Raw genomic sequence first — 13,294 nt, 5'->3', positions numbered from 1 at the left:
GTTTGACACCCCTGCTGTAAAGCGTCTCATTAGGACTCCTCTTCCTCCTCTCCTGTCGCACTAGAATGGGATCTACTGGCCCCCATAAGAGCTGCAGGAACATTTTTAAATGGATTTCCACTCGACAACCCGAGTATGTTCACCTAAAGCCAACCATGAAACAGAGTCTTCTTTGTCTGTGCTGGATTTGGAAAGCAGGGGCCATCAAAGGCATGCAGGGGGACAGGTGAGGGAGGGTCTAATAAGAGTCTTAGATGCCTTTATGCTTGGACTGGAGTGACTTGCAGGTCACCCCTTCCCACAGAAACACCAATCAGAGGAACTATACATGTTTTAGGTGAAATTTCCCAGAAAAACTAATCTTAAAATATGAAATAGATAATAAATGTAGTATACAATAGAAGCAAATATATTAGTATGACTGCAGACAGGTCTGAGGACAGTGATGACAGGGATCTCATCTGTCCACCTGTGGAAAAAAAGGAGGGAAACGTGGGAACAAAGCAGTGAAGTAGCAGCTGATGACAGCCATCACTGCCATCATGTAAAATTATAGACGACTCAAACTGCTCTCAGCCCTAAATTACCACAATATCCTGTTGCTTCTCATCTTATTCCCACTCTGAACTGAAGAACTTGAAGATATTTTAGCTTTTCATTATGCAGAACACGAACAAAAACAGAAAACATGTCATTGTATTTGCTAAAGCCTACACTGCCATCAGTCATTAGGGTTTCCCGTCAAATGTATGGATCTTTAAGTTCATAAAGAAACTCTGGGACATTTTGTTTAAAACCATAAAATCTACAAAAAGCAGACTAGAAGATAAAGTTATTGTATTAGAACAAGAAATATGCATGCAAGAAAAGATGCATGATGTTCTGCAAAAGCTTTTTGGACATGACCAAAGATTGCAGAATAGACTTTTGTTTATTTTAACTGAAGTCATCTGCAAGTCAATTTACTCTAAAATATTAAAATGCTTTAGCATGATATCCTATCAAGATATCATTTGTGCTGTATCTAAAGTGCTTCATGCTGGGTTTCCTTATATGGCCCCATCAAACCATCAGAATGATTCAAGTAGACTCTGAATGGGGTCTTAGATAATAATCCTTTAGATGAAAACTTGTCTAAAAACACTGCCTATAACTTACACTTGGAGGTTATTTTTTTTTGTTACCCCACGAGGGCTTCAAATGCAAAAATGCTCACATTGGACATTATTTATATGATTAACGTGATATCACGTGTTGTGAAGAAACCACTGCAGCCATAGCAGTTGTAAGTTGCCTTAATGTCAAATTGAACTTTATTGATCTCACAATGGAGAAGTTAATCTCTGCATTTGATCCATCCCCTTGGGAAGCAGTGGGCTGCAATTGTGCGGATGCCGGGGAGCAGTGTGGGGTTAAGTGTCTTGCTCGGGGACCCAGAGTGTAGGCTGTGGGGATCAAACTAGGTGCTTGAAACCTTCTCAGAGCGCAAGCGCACTGCTCTGACCACTAGGCCAACACATCCCCAAATCCTTTGGTCATGTGTCCTACTGCTTTTAGATCTTTTGCTCAACACATCTATAAATGTCTCAACTGCCCCATTAGCATGCAGTCCATTTCTAAAGCACTACTGTTAGTCTGGGTCTTCAAGCAGACATATCCAATGCAGGTAAGGTTTTTCTGGTTACATGTCAAATACTGCCCTCTGGTGGCTTAAAGTATAACAGTATAAAGACTAATATGGCTGACTCAAGATTAAGTCACGAGTCATTTGCTTCTGTCAGGTATTGAAACAAGCGAAGCAACCCTCCTAATAATTCTAGTTTTTGCCAATAAGTCTACTTATTGCCATGAAAATTTACAGCAGCCTATATAGCCAACACAGCTGCAACTATGGGGCCCTGCAGAAGTTTCCACTTTTAGAAAACCTGAGGAAAGCTAAAAGGACAATTGAAACTATTTCATTAACTCAATAAAAATCACGTGTGCCAACATACTGTCCTATATAACGGTAATCTTATTGCCAAATGTTTCCAATTAATAAATGAGCAGCTGAGGTTTATTCTATCTGAAAGAAACATGGTTTATTATATAGATAAAAAAAATAGTGCACATAATAGTTTGTTCTGTTTCCTCCCTTTAGGCAGAGAACAGCTCATAATTTTAATATCCCAGCAGCTGTCAAACTTTCTGTAATAACCAAGTTGATGCAGATTAAATATTACCCGTCAGGTTTTTGTTCATACAAGTCACTTATTAATGAAGGAGACACAATTTAGCTTTTTCTTCCATTTTATTTAACAAATGATCCACAGCTCCAACGTGAAAATCAGAAGTTCCTGAAAGATAGGAGGAAAAAAAAAATCATAAAAATGTCAAAACATTAACCTCAGAAATCAAATCCAGCTACCAACAAAGCTAGTTTATTCTCACATGTTCAATAAACTTCAGTGATTAAATTGATGAAACCAATCAATTTTCCTTTTCCAGCTGCACATCCTAAAGCCCAGTGAGCCGCTTCTTGTCTAAATTCTTTTTACAGAATAGAAAGAATACTGATGTCTAAGCTTCTACTCGTTAGCAAGCTGATATTTAAATTTTTTAAGTAGGATTTTATATATGTACATATAAAGGAAAATTAAACTAACATGAATGGCACATATCTGCAGTCAGGATAACTGGATCATAAATACGTACTTTGCAACGACACCATCAGTCTTGGCCAACCTCAGAATGGAGTCGTCAGATTCTCCCTGCAGAAACGGATGAAAAACAGTCAGTTTCAGCACAGAGATGAATTAACATGATTTCATGCCAGACTTTAATCATTTTACCAAATGGGCTTAAAACAAATCCTGTGAATGAGTTCAGGGATTCCTTAGGAAGTTTTACAGAGCTGAAACATTCTTAAGCCACGTTTTTTTAAAGAATATATGTCATGCTATACATTTGAAAGTGATAAATAAAAGATCAGTAAAGTCTATAGAACATCTATAACACAGAAGCTTAATTTTTCAGTGAATTAAGTTTTCATAGGCCTAGGTAGAGTACAACTTCACTACTTCTGTTATTTGCTGTTGTTTCTCAAATAAAATGCATAACGATATTACAGCTTTCATTGATTTATTTCAAATTTAACACATTGTATAGCCTGTAAGGTAAAAAAAACCCAAAACAATTAATATAATCTTATCATGGTGTATTCTTGAGTACCGAAAATAATCGAATCATTGGATCAGGAAATTGATATTGAATCAAATCGCTATGATGGGTGTGATTTACACCCCTCATTACAAACAACAAAAACAGTTGTTTTTCTCCCTTTTAAGTGATGCTTTTGCATCTTTAATCACTTTAGCATAAATGTTTGTTGTGGGCTTTTATTTCTGTCCTGGATCTAAAACAGCAAAAGAATACAGAGAAAATTTCTGCTGTAAGACCTAGTTTTCGTGCTAGAGCATGTTCCTCCTGATTCCTGTTTATTTGTCGATGCTAAAGAGCTGGAGTTATAAAAACTTTTGTTCCTCTTAATATTTGGTGAAAAAAATAGGGGCAAATCATTTTTTTATCAGAACAATGAAAGCATCTTAAAAAGGGGAACTGTAATAATAAATCTGACCTATTAACACCTGCCTGTACTTCACCCAGTCCAATGGATCCCACTGCACATTTTGCCAGACTCTATTGTTTTAGGAAAGTACCGAATGCAAGGCAAAATAAATAGAGTACACCAAACTAAAAACACCACAGAAAAACGGGTATAAAAATTAAGTCCCCTTTTGTCTGAAATCACCCAACTCACCCATATGGGGATGGACATTATTTACTTGGAACTATTAGCATGATGTTCATTTGTGACATTATGCCAAGGTTGACCATGAAGATTTTAAAGGTCTGTTTCACCTTTCATAAATCATGTAATACTGTCCAGTCTGACGATGTGTTCCCGCTCCAACGTTGCACTTTTTAAAGGGCTAAATTAGCTCATTACCAATATGATAATTGTCCTCACTGATCAACACCGCATCACAGATAGTGTTAGAAAAAGAATGCAAACACAGAATGGGCCTTCTCACAACCAGGCAGGTAGAAAGGACATATGTGGCACCCATAAATTCCTCAGTCATAAAAATATAAAAAAATATATTTACTATGTTAATGACTGTATACGTTATGATGCTACATTCACACCTGAAGCAGCAGGAGCAGAAAAAAAAAAAACACGCTTTATTTTTGATGCTTGTACAAGTTTAGTTCTGATACGCGACAGAGGCATCTTTGCTGCTTCAGCTGCACGGTGAAAAGGTGTGTCTGATGCGCGTTGGGTGGAGCTACCCTGTCCTTTTTTTTTTTTTTTTTTACAATGGCAGCCATATTTGCCGTTATCAGTAGGTAAAAAGTAGTGCAGTCATTTAATCCAGATTACCATCCCATTTTCAAATATTATTTGTCGGAGCCGCTCAGAACCCCACATACAAGCAGTGCGCTGTCACAAGGAATCCCATCCAACAGCAGCTTCTGACCTGGTCACCTCTTATGCCGGCAGATTTGGGCATTTTAAGTTCATTTAGGCGCTAATAAACTGTTTCAGAGGAGTGATCATAGTGATATGTATCATCAGCGCTGTGACTCAATGCCATCTCCCATATCAGCTTCACTGATTGGTTGATGCGCATCGAGCAGCAAAAGTTAAATTTTTCCAACTCCAGCAGCAGCTGCTTCTGAAGCGTTTTGAACGACGCACTGCTTCAGCTGCACAAAACACACTGTGGGACATTTTGCTGCGCCTTGATGCGCGTCAACTATTGAGTTTGCATGTAAACTAGCTGCTCCTGCTGCTTTAGGTCTGAACGTAGCATGAGCTTGTGTTTTCAAATACTGTCATTTGCCATCTTACTGTAAAAGGTTAAAATAGTAAAAAGCTTGTATTGCTTGATGGTATGCATTGAGCTATGCGACCCATACAGGTATCATTTGTTGCATATGCAAACCAACAGGGGCGCCCAAACCTTTGGCATGGACCGGCGCGATGCACCTGAATACTGTTATCTTATTTGCCAAACGATGATAACTATTAATGTGCGTAAACTAATTTTTTTTTTTTATATTTTCTTCTATTATAACTTATTTCTGCAAAACAGAAACAAATGGGTTAGATTTATCATTTACTTTGATGCTGGCAAAAAGTAAGCATGTACATCTGGTCTGTGATTATTACGTTTTAAGTAAAGTTTTAATGGAGTATTATTAAGAGGAAAGTTTCCCTGAGGAACGACCAAGAATCAGGTCTTGAGTGAGGAACTAATCTTACCATCCTTCGAATGGCTCCGCAGATGGCGTAGGTCTTGGTCTGACCATTGAAGCGACCAGTCACTTTGTCGACCTAAAGAGAAAAGAAGAAATGGGCATTAGAGGGCTTTTTCTTTATCCATAACCAGAAGCAAAGCAGCAATCGGGAAAGATTTGGCCCACTTGTTTAAACATCTTTTATCCATGGCTGATATGAGGAAAACTTATCAGAATATACAGGTGCTGGTCATAAAATTAGAATATCATGAAAAAGTAGATTGATTTCAGTAATTCCATTTAAAAAGTGAAACTTGTATATTATATTCATACATTACATACAAACTCATATATTTCAGATGTTTATTTTGTTTAATTTTGATGATTACAAATGACAACAAATGAAAATCTCAAATTCATCATATCAGAAAATTAGAATATTGTGAAAAGGTTCAAAATTGATGGCCCCTGGTGCCACACTCTAATCAGCTAATTAACTCAAACCACCTGCAAAAGCCTTTAAATGGTCTTTCAGTCTAGTTCTATAGGCTACACAATCATGGGGAAGACTGCTGACTTGACAGTTGTCCAAAAGACGACCATCGACACCTTGCACAAGGAGGGCAAGACACAAAAGGTCATCGCTAAAGAGGCTGGCTGTTCACAGAGCTCAGTGTCCAAGCACATTAATAGAGAGGCGAAGGGAAGGAAAAGATGTGGTCGAAAAAAGTGTACAAGCAAGAGAGATAACCGCACCCTGGAGAGGATTGTGAAACAAAACCCATTCAAAAATGTGGGGGAGATTCACAAAGAGTGGACTGCAGCTGGAGTGAGTGCTTCAAGAACCACCACACACAGACGTATGAAAGACATGGGTTTCTGCTGTCGCATTCCTTGTGTCAAGCCACTCTTGAACCACAGACAGCGTCAGAAGCGTCTAAAGAGAAACAGGACTGGACTGCTGGTGAGTGGTCCAAAGTCATGTTCTCTGATGAAAGTAAATTTTGCATTTCCTTTGGAAATCAAGGTCCCAGAGTCTGGAGGAAAAGAAGAGAGGCACTTCATCCACGTTGCTTGAAGTCCAGTGTAAAGTTTCCACAGTCAGTGATGGTTTGGGGTGCCATGTCATCTGCTGGTGTTGGTCCATTGTGTTTTCTGAGGTCCAGGGTCAACGCAGCCACATACCAGGAAGTTTTAGAGCACTTCATGCTTCCTGCAGCTGACCAACTTTTTGGAGATGCAGATTTCATTTTCCAACAGGACTTGGCACCTGCACACAGTGCCAAAGCTACCAGTACCTGGTTGAAGGACCATGGTATCCCTGTTCTTAATTGGCCAGCAAACTCTCCTGACCTTAACCCCATAGAAAATCTATGGGGTATTGTGAAGAAGAAGATGCAATACACCAGACCCAACAATTCAGAAGAGCTAAAAGCCACTATTAGAGCAACCTGGGCTATCATAACACCTGAGCAGTGCCACAGACTGATCGACTCCATGCCACGCCGCATTGCTGCAGTAATACAGGCCAAAGGAGGCCCAACTAAATACTGAGTGCTGTACATGCTCATACTTTTCATGTTCATACTTTTCAGTTGGCCAACATTTCTATAAATCCTTTGTTTTTATTGGTCTCCAGTAATATTCTAATTTTCTGATATGATGAATTTGAGATTTTCATTTGTTGTCATTTGTAATCATCAAAATTAAACAAAATAAACATCTGAAATATATGAGTTTGTATGTAATGTATGAATATAATATACAAGTTTCACTTTTTAAATGGAATTACTGAAATCAATCTACTTTTTCATGATATTCTAATTTTATGACCAGCACCTGTATTTCTTTATTTCAATACATAAAACTACAATATTGATACAAACACACGGTAGCTTTAAAAAGATGCAAAGAAAGCTCTCAAAGGAAACTTTTGCTAGGTCTGTGAAACTAACATTTAAGTATTTCCTTTAAAGTCATTTAACGACAAATGTAATCATAGACCAACAAAGGTAACAACATGTTTTTTGGAATCAGCAGCACATCTAGAATTTGCCATGTGAGGCAGAAGTAGGTCACATGGTCACAAAACAGAAGGTACAGAGCGTCCCATTGTTACCCGCTTCACAAAAACAGAATCAAATATTTATACCATACAGAAAATGAAAGTATGGCCAAAAAAAAAAAAAAAAATCTGGTGGATGATTAATTCTGACCAACGGCCATTAAAAGGAATTTCCTCTATGTCAGTCTGGTAGGTTTTCTGTCTGCTGTTGAAACCAAATTTAGGCAAATAATACATCGAAAACAGAAGCAGGTACTGGCTAAAGGATTTAGCCTGAACAGACCATCAGGCTCCTAAGTCAGGTTAAAGATGGACGCCTTCAGTGGAATACATTCTAATTTAATACTTTGCAGATGCTAACATGAGTTCCATGGTTTAATCTGCTTAAAAAAAAGTAAACTGATTTTGTAATCAAACTGTAATCTAAATTTACACTGATTGTAAAACAGGCAATTTGTAGTTTTTTTTTTTTTACAAACAGTAGATGAGACTGTAATTATGACAAAACTCTACAAACATTTCCATGAAGGATGATAAAGGCAACATTACAAAAATGCTTCCATTATTAATGGCCAATATTTTAACATCCTGTAAACACCTTTAATTTACAAGTGGTTATTATGAATTGAAGATTAAATGCAAGCTAAGGAATCGTGTTGGCAAACGCTGATTCTGCTTATGAGGTAATAATTTAGTAGGAATGTTGAATACAAAAATACAGCTGAACGGCTAAGAATCACAATTTAGCAAGAAATGTTTCGCCTCTTCCCCGCCCTTAATGCATAATAAACACCCATGGCCAAATTAAAGCAGTAACAGATTAATAACAATTTTATAAACTGTGTCATCTGTTGGGGAAGCAAATTTTTTTATGAATGGGTTACTAAAATAATTGATAGCTTAAGTCTTTAGTTCATATTGTATAATATGAATAGTCTGTATAAAGGATCCAATGATATCTGTCAAACTGCAGCATTAGCAGGTGATGGGAGGCTTGGAATATTCTTTTAGTAGCACAGTCTACTAAAGAGGGAGACACTGCATTTGACATTAAATCAATGATTACAAAGTCATTGCCAGCGATCACCTGGATTAGTCATGATTTCCCTACTCAAAAGGGGAAAAAACAAAAGTATAACACCTTCAAATAATATTTTCTATAAACACTGGACGAGTAATTGTGATTTTCAAGGAACGCAGGTTATTAAAAACAAAATTATAAAAACCAAATTAACTTCCTTCAGAACACTAAACCCCATGTACGTTTTAGGTTTCTGGGGGAAGATTTGAAATCAGAGTCTTTTTATATTTCCTCCTTTTTAGAAATCTGAAGATATTACAGAAAAGAAAAAGTGAATTGACTCAGTTAAGTGTCTAAACATCTGCTAATGTTAGCTGCTGCATGTCGTTCAGAATAGACAGGCAGATACTATATACATCAGCTAATACCTACATGTATATGTGTGCAGTCAGCAGCCATGTCTTGAAATTATGTAAAGCTCATGCATATTTTTATTGTCTTTTTTGAGACTTGAATGTCATTTGTTATCAATTTGTACATGTTTATGAACGAAGTAGGAAAAGGCAATATAAGCTACAAAAATCAGCAGCACACATAAGGATATTTGTATAGAATAATCAGCACCAATCATGAACCAATATTGATCAATTTGTTATTCAAAGCTATGATATGTTGGTCAGTATCTTTTTTTTTTACCTCAGCAATGTTGATCTGGATGGAGGCGTGATCCTTTGCTCCAATGATTCTGTTGCTTGCAGAGCTGCAACAAGAAGATAGTTTTAGTTAAACCGGAAATAGCTGGACATCAATTTAGCAAGACTGTTTCACTGCAGTGAGAGAATAAGTCAGCTGAAAAGGTTTTTTTGCATGTATGTGAATCCAAAACCAAACAGCAACGTTGGTTTTATGATAAGGCATTTCTGAAGGTATCAAGGAGCATGCTTATTAAAAGCATGTAGGGACGAAACAATTGATTTTAGAAAAAAATGCAAATCAATTAATCGTAAACTTCAGTATAAAGGATATATGGCTAAGTTCACACTACAGGCCTTGATGCTCAATTTTGATTTTTTTTGTATTGTCTTTCACATTTCCAAATATATGCGACTTGTATGCGATCCCCCGTGTGAACTGCAGTCATACAACCCAAGTGTCCCGCATGTGCAGCAGAGGACGCAATGACGTCACGAGTAAGCCTGCTGTGTTTACGGAAGTAAACATGGATGGTAGTGCAGGAGGACATCTAGCGATCTTTCCCAACCTTAAAAACTCAATCTTTCCAAGATGGTTCAAGATAAATACTGCTCTCCACATCATCGTCCACCATTGTTGTTGTTTTTCTTGCCACTTCGGCGTAGCATGAAGCAGAAGAGTGACCACTGTTGGGTATTAATGACATTCAGGTCGGATGAATGCGACCTGGCCGTTCAGACACTGGTCGCATTAGAAAAGATCAGATTCGTATCTGATTCAGGACCACATAGCCAAGTGGCCTGTGTCGCATTGGAAAAAAATTGGATCTGTGTTGTTCAGACAGCCATGAAAAGACCAGATACAGGTTGCATATGGACAGAAAAAAAAAAAAATAATCTAATTCGGGTCACTTCAGGTGGCGATGTGAACATAGCCTAAAACATGCTTGAGCTGACAGAGCAACCCACTTAGAGCATTAATTATACCAAAATAGTTTAAAAAAAAATCTAAACATTTTGCATTTAAGATAAAAAAAAAAAATGTTTGTCATCCTGCTCTATACATAACTCCAGAAATGGAAAAGTTGTATTTTCACCTGGATTATTTTCGTAAAAATCTTCTGGTATGTATGAAAATCAAATTTTTAATATGGTGTACAGGAGGTAAAAGAAAAATGTATTATGTTTTCTAATGCTGTAAACATTTGTATCAAATGTATTTAAACAATTTGTGTCATAGCCATAGAGATCAGTGGTCATATTTTGCAACCAGAACGCTGGCGACGGAGGATGTGGGATTTCAGGGTTAAGCCCAGCGTACACTGTGCGATTTCCGGGACAATTTTCCAGCCATGTGAGAATTTTTCGATCGGGCCGCCTTTTAGCCTGATTGTTCGTCGTGTAGTGTACAGGGGGTTACGAGGGGCGATCAGCATCTCACGACCACCTCCTGATCAAGAATCGTGAGGTTGGTAGAATATCCAACATGTTTAATTTTCTCCCAACTGTCGAGGGCAAAATTGCTCAGGGCGCATGCACAAACAAGGATTCTGCTTTTCATTCTTTCTCTCAGATGTAAAAAGCATCGTAGCAGGGATGCAATGAGTGAAATTAAGCTCCGTCTGTAAAATTGACAGACCATAGTAACCACGTTTACTCAGCCATATCTTTTTTCCAAATATGTGGTCGCCTTTTCTTATTAGGACTTTCAGCACAAAATTGCACAAATTGCCAAGGCAGCGCGTTTCACTTTAGTGAGCTTAATATTCGCCTTCCATTAGTTTGACTTCCGGATAGACGCGTCAGAGCAGCTCCATCTCACTGCGGAGCTGAGTCCGACATGGTTTTTAGTCATACAGTGTGAGCAGGGAGATCGCATGAGAGCTTTGGGCCGAACATAAATCATGAGCTGTAAACTGCAACAAAAAACTAAACCACGCCGTGAAGGGCAGTGAAACGGCGCGCAGTGGGAGCGTTCAGTGCTCCTTCTATGTGACATTTCCTCACTGATAAACTTTACCATGAATGCTTATTATGTATTTAAGTCCACATAGTCCTTTTCAATACACTTAGAGCCTGTGTTGCCATAAAAGGCATACTTAACACTTTTCCATTTTTGCAGATCCAGGCAGATTTATTTTTTGTTTTTTGAGCAGTTTGGGTTGCCGACTCTTGGACTAACCAATTATCATTCAATCAAAATAATAGATTAATTGGTTTAAAAAAACAATCGTTAGTTGCAGCCCTAAATAATGAATTTAATAAAAAAAACAAAACGCTTGATCAATTTCTTGTAATTGAAAGCTATAGAAATGCCTCAAAATATTTACCATGAGAAGTATTTGGGTGGCGAGTGGTATAATTTTGAGTATCACACATAAATCTGGCGCAGTTATAAGCAAATATATTCCTGACCCAGTTAGATTTATGTTTACAGCTGTCCATATTTAAGTTTTAAAAAGTTTGCCATATAATAGGCAAGACGATGGCCAGCAAAAGAAAGAATTAAGCTAAAGGGCAGGAAGAAACTAATAGCGAGGTGCTGCTGCGGTCAGCCAGACTGATCCAATGCCTCCAGGGAAGAGATGCACATTTCTCTCATCAGTTCACTTGATTATCATTTCATTTTCACTCTAGATGCAAGAGCTCTAGGGTCCAACACAAAGTAAAAGAAAACTAATACAGGAAGTTGGATGAGCTTTCGCACTGGACCAGAAAATTTAAGTTTTATGGGTCCCTAGAACATACTAAACCGGTGTAAATAAAGCTTAAGGCAGGAAAAAATAAAGAACACGAGAACTTCAACATTAATGGTGCTGATAGCATAATGTGATTAACCGACAAACCTCTTGTAACAGTCTAGGAGTCTTCTAGTCCTGTAAAAAATTACTGAACACTCGTACATTTAATCTTTACAGTTTAGATAAATAACTTTAAAACTCACCATTTTCGTGGGACGTAAAGATCCACAAATTCACCAGCGTCGTTCTGCATTTTGAGAGCGGGTGTGGGTGGTCGCCTACAAATCTAATTTAAACAAAAAACAAATACAGAGCCAGGTGGTTCTAGATTAATTTTTTTGACGGAAACATAATCTCAAAATAGCGAAGGACATAAATAAGGACACAGATGATACCGCAAGGAAGAAAAAAAAGCAGTTAGCGGCTAACAGAGCTAGCATGTGGACAGCACGGCCGCACGCGGCAGCTTACGCAGACGTACATTTCCTATTCACACACAACCAAGAGCAGTTTACCACCCCAAACAACAACCTAAGAGTTTAAAATACCATTAACTTTTAAATATTCCCAGTAAAAACCGAAGTGATATGGTAAAGGAGAAAGATTAAAACGTTTTAATATCAGAGCATACGGCGGTACTCACCGTCTACGACAAATGGCCGACAGGAAAAGGAAGTAGATAGGCTACGTCATAAAATATCAGCCTCACTTTATCGCCACCTGCTGGAATTTGAGTGTAACAACAAGAATCACACGTCAACTGGACAGAATTCTACTCAACCCCTCAAATCTTAAAATTAAGTTTTTGAACATATTTCTAACTGGGCTAAAGTAAAGAGTATATGCTTAATAAATTAGAAAAATTAAAAAATGATTTGGCACAAAGGCCTCCGAGTAACTTTTCTACTATTTAGAATTGTTTAATCAGACAAATAGTAATATCCGGTAATGTGAAAATTCAATTTGTTTTACAGACTAAAACAAAGTATATATATATATATATATATATATATATATATATATATATATATATATATATATATATATATATATATATATATATATATATATATATATATATATATATATATATATATATATATATATATATATATATATATATATATATATATATATATATATATATATATATTATATATATATATATAACATTTTTACTGGTAAATAAATTTAAGCACTCAAAAGGATTTTTTTCATCTAAAACATATTAAAAACAATGAGCAGGGATGCAAAATTTCTTTTTGTTTTACACTGATGTAAACAAAGTGACACATAGAATCTGTCTAAGTCTAAGTAAAAATACCTTCATTGACAATATACCTTGTACTAGATATTACCTTGACCCCCATATAATAAGAGTATTAGCAGATAAAAGTAATTAAAAGAACAAAGAGGCTGTCCGAAAAAATAATACTCACTTTAGTGAGACTTTCTGTGTCTGCTGGATTTCAGGTTACAATGTGTGAGTGTT

At 37.0% G+C, this 13,294-nt stretch overlaps 1 protein-coding gene across 1 annotated transcript; it reads right to left on the bottom strand.

Annotated features, from left to right (window-relative positions):
* Nucleotides 1-2,271: 2,271 nt before the first annotated feature.
* Nucleotides 2,272-12,537, bottom strand: rps21 (ribosomal protein S21). The gene is made up of 6 exons (XM_038309166.1): nt 12,446-12,537; nt 12,006-12,088; nt 9,066-9,129; nt 5,309-5,380; nt 2,695-2,750; nt 2,272-2,336 (listed from the first exon to the last, which is right to left on the bottom strand). The coding sequence occupies exons 2-6, from the start codon at nt 12,053-12,055 to the stop codon at nt 2,327-2,329; spliced, it is 252 nt and encodes an 83-aa protein (XP_038165094.1). The 5' UTR covers nt 12,056-12,088; nt 12,446-12,537; the 3' UTR covers nt 2,272-2,326.
* Nucleotides 12,538-13,294: the final 757 nt, after the last annotated feature.

The sequence above is a fragment of the Cyprinodon tularosa genome, unplaced genomic scaffold (genome assembly GCF_016077235.1).
Source record: "Cyprinodon tularosa strain WSP-4 unplaced genomic scaffold, ASM1607723v1 ctg66, whole genome shotgun sequence".
Taxonomy (NCBI): domain Eukaryota; kingdom Metazoa; phylum Chordata; class Actinopteri; order Cyprinodontiformes; family Cyprinodontidae; genus Cyprinodon; species Cyprinodon tularosa.
Note: the sequence above shows the minus strand (reverse complement) of the source record. Positions and strands in the feature narration are given on the sequence as shown.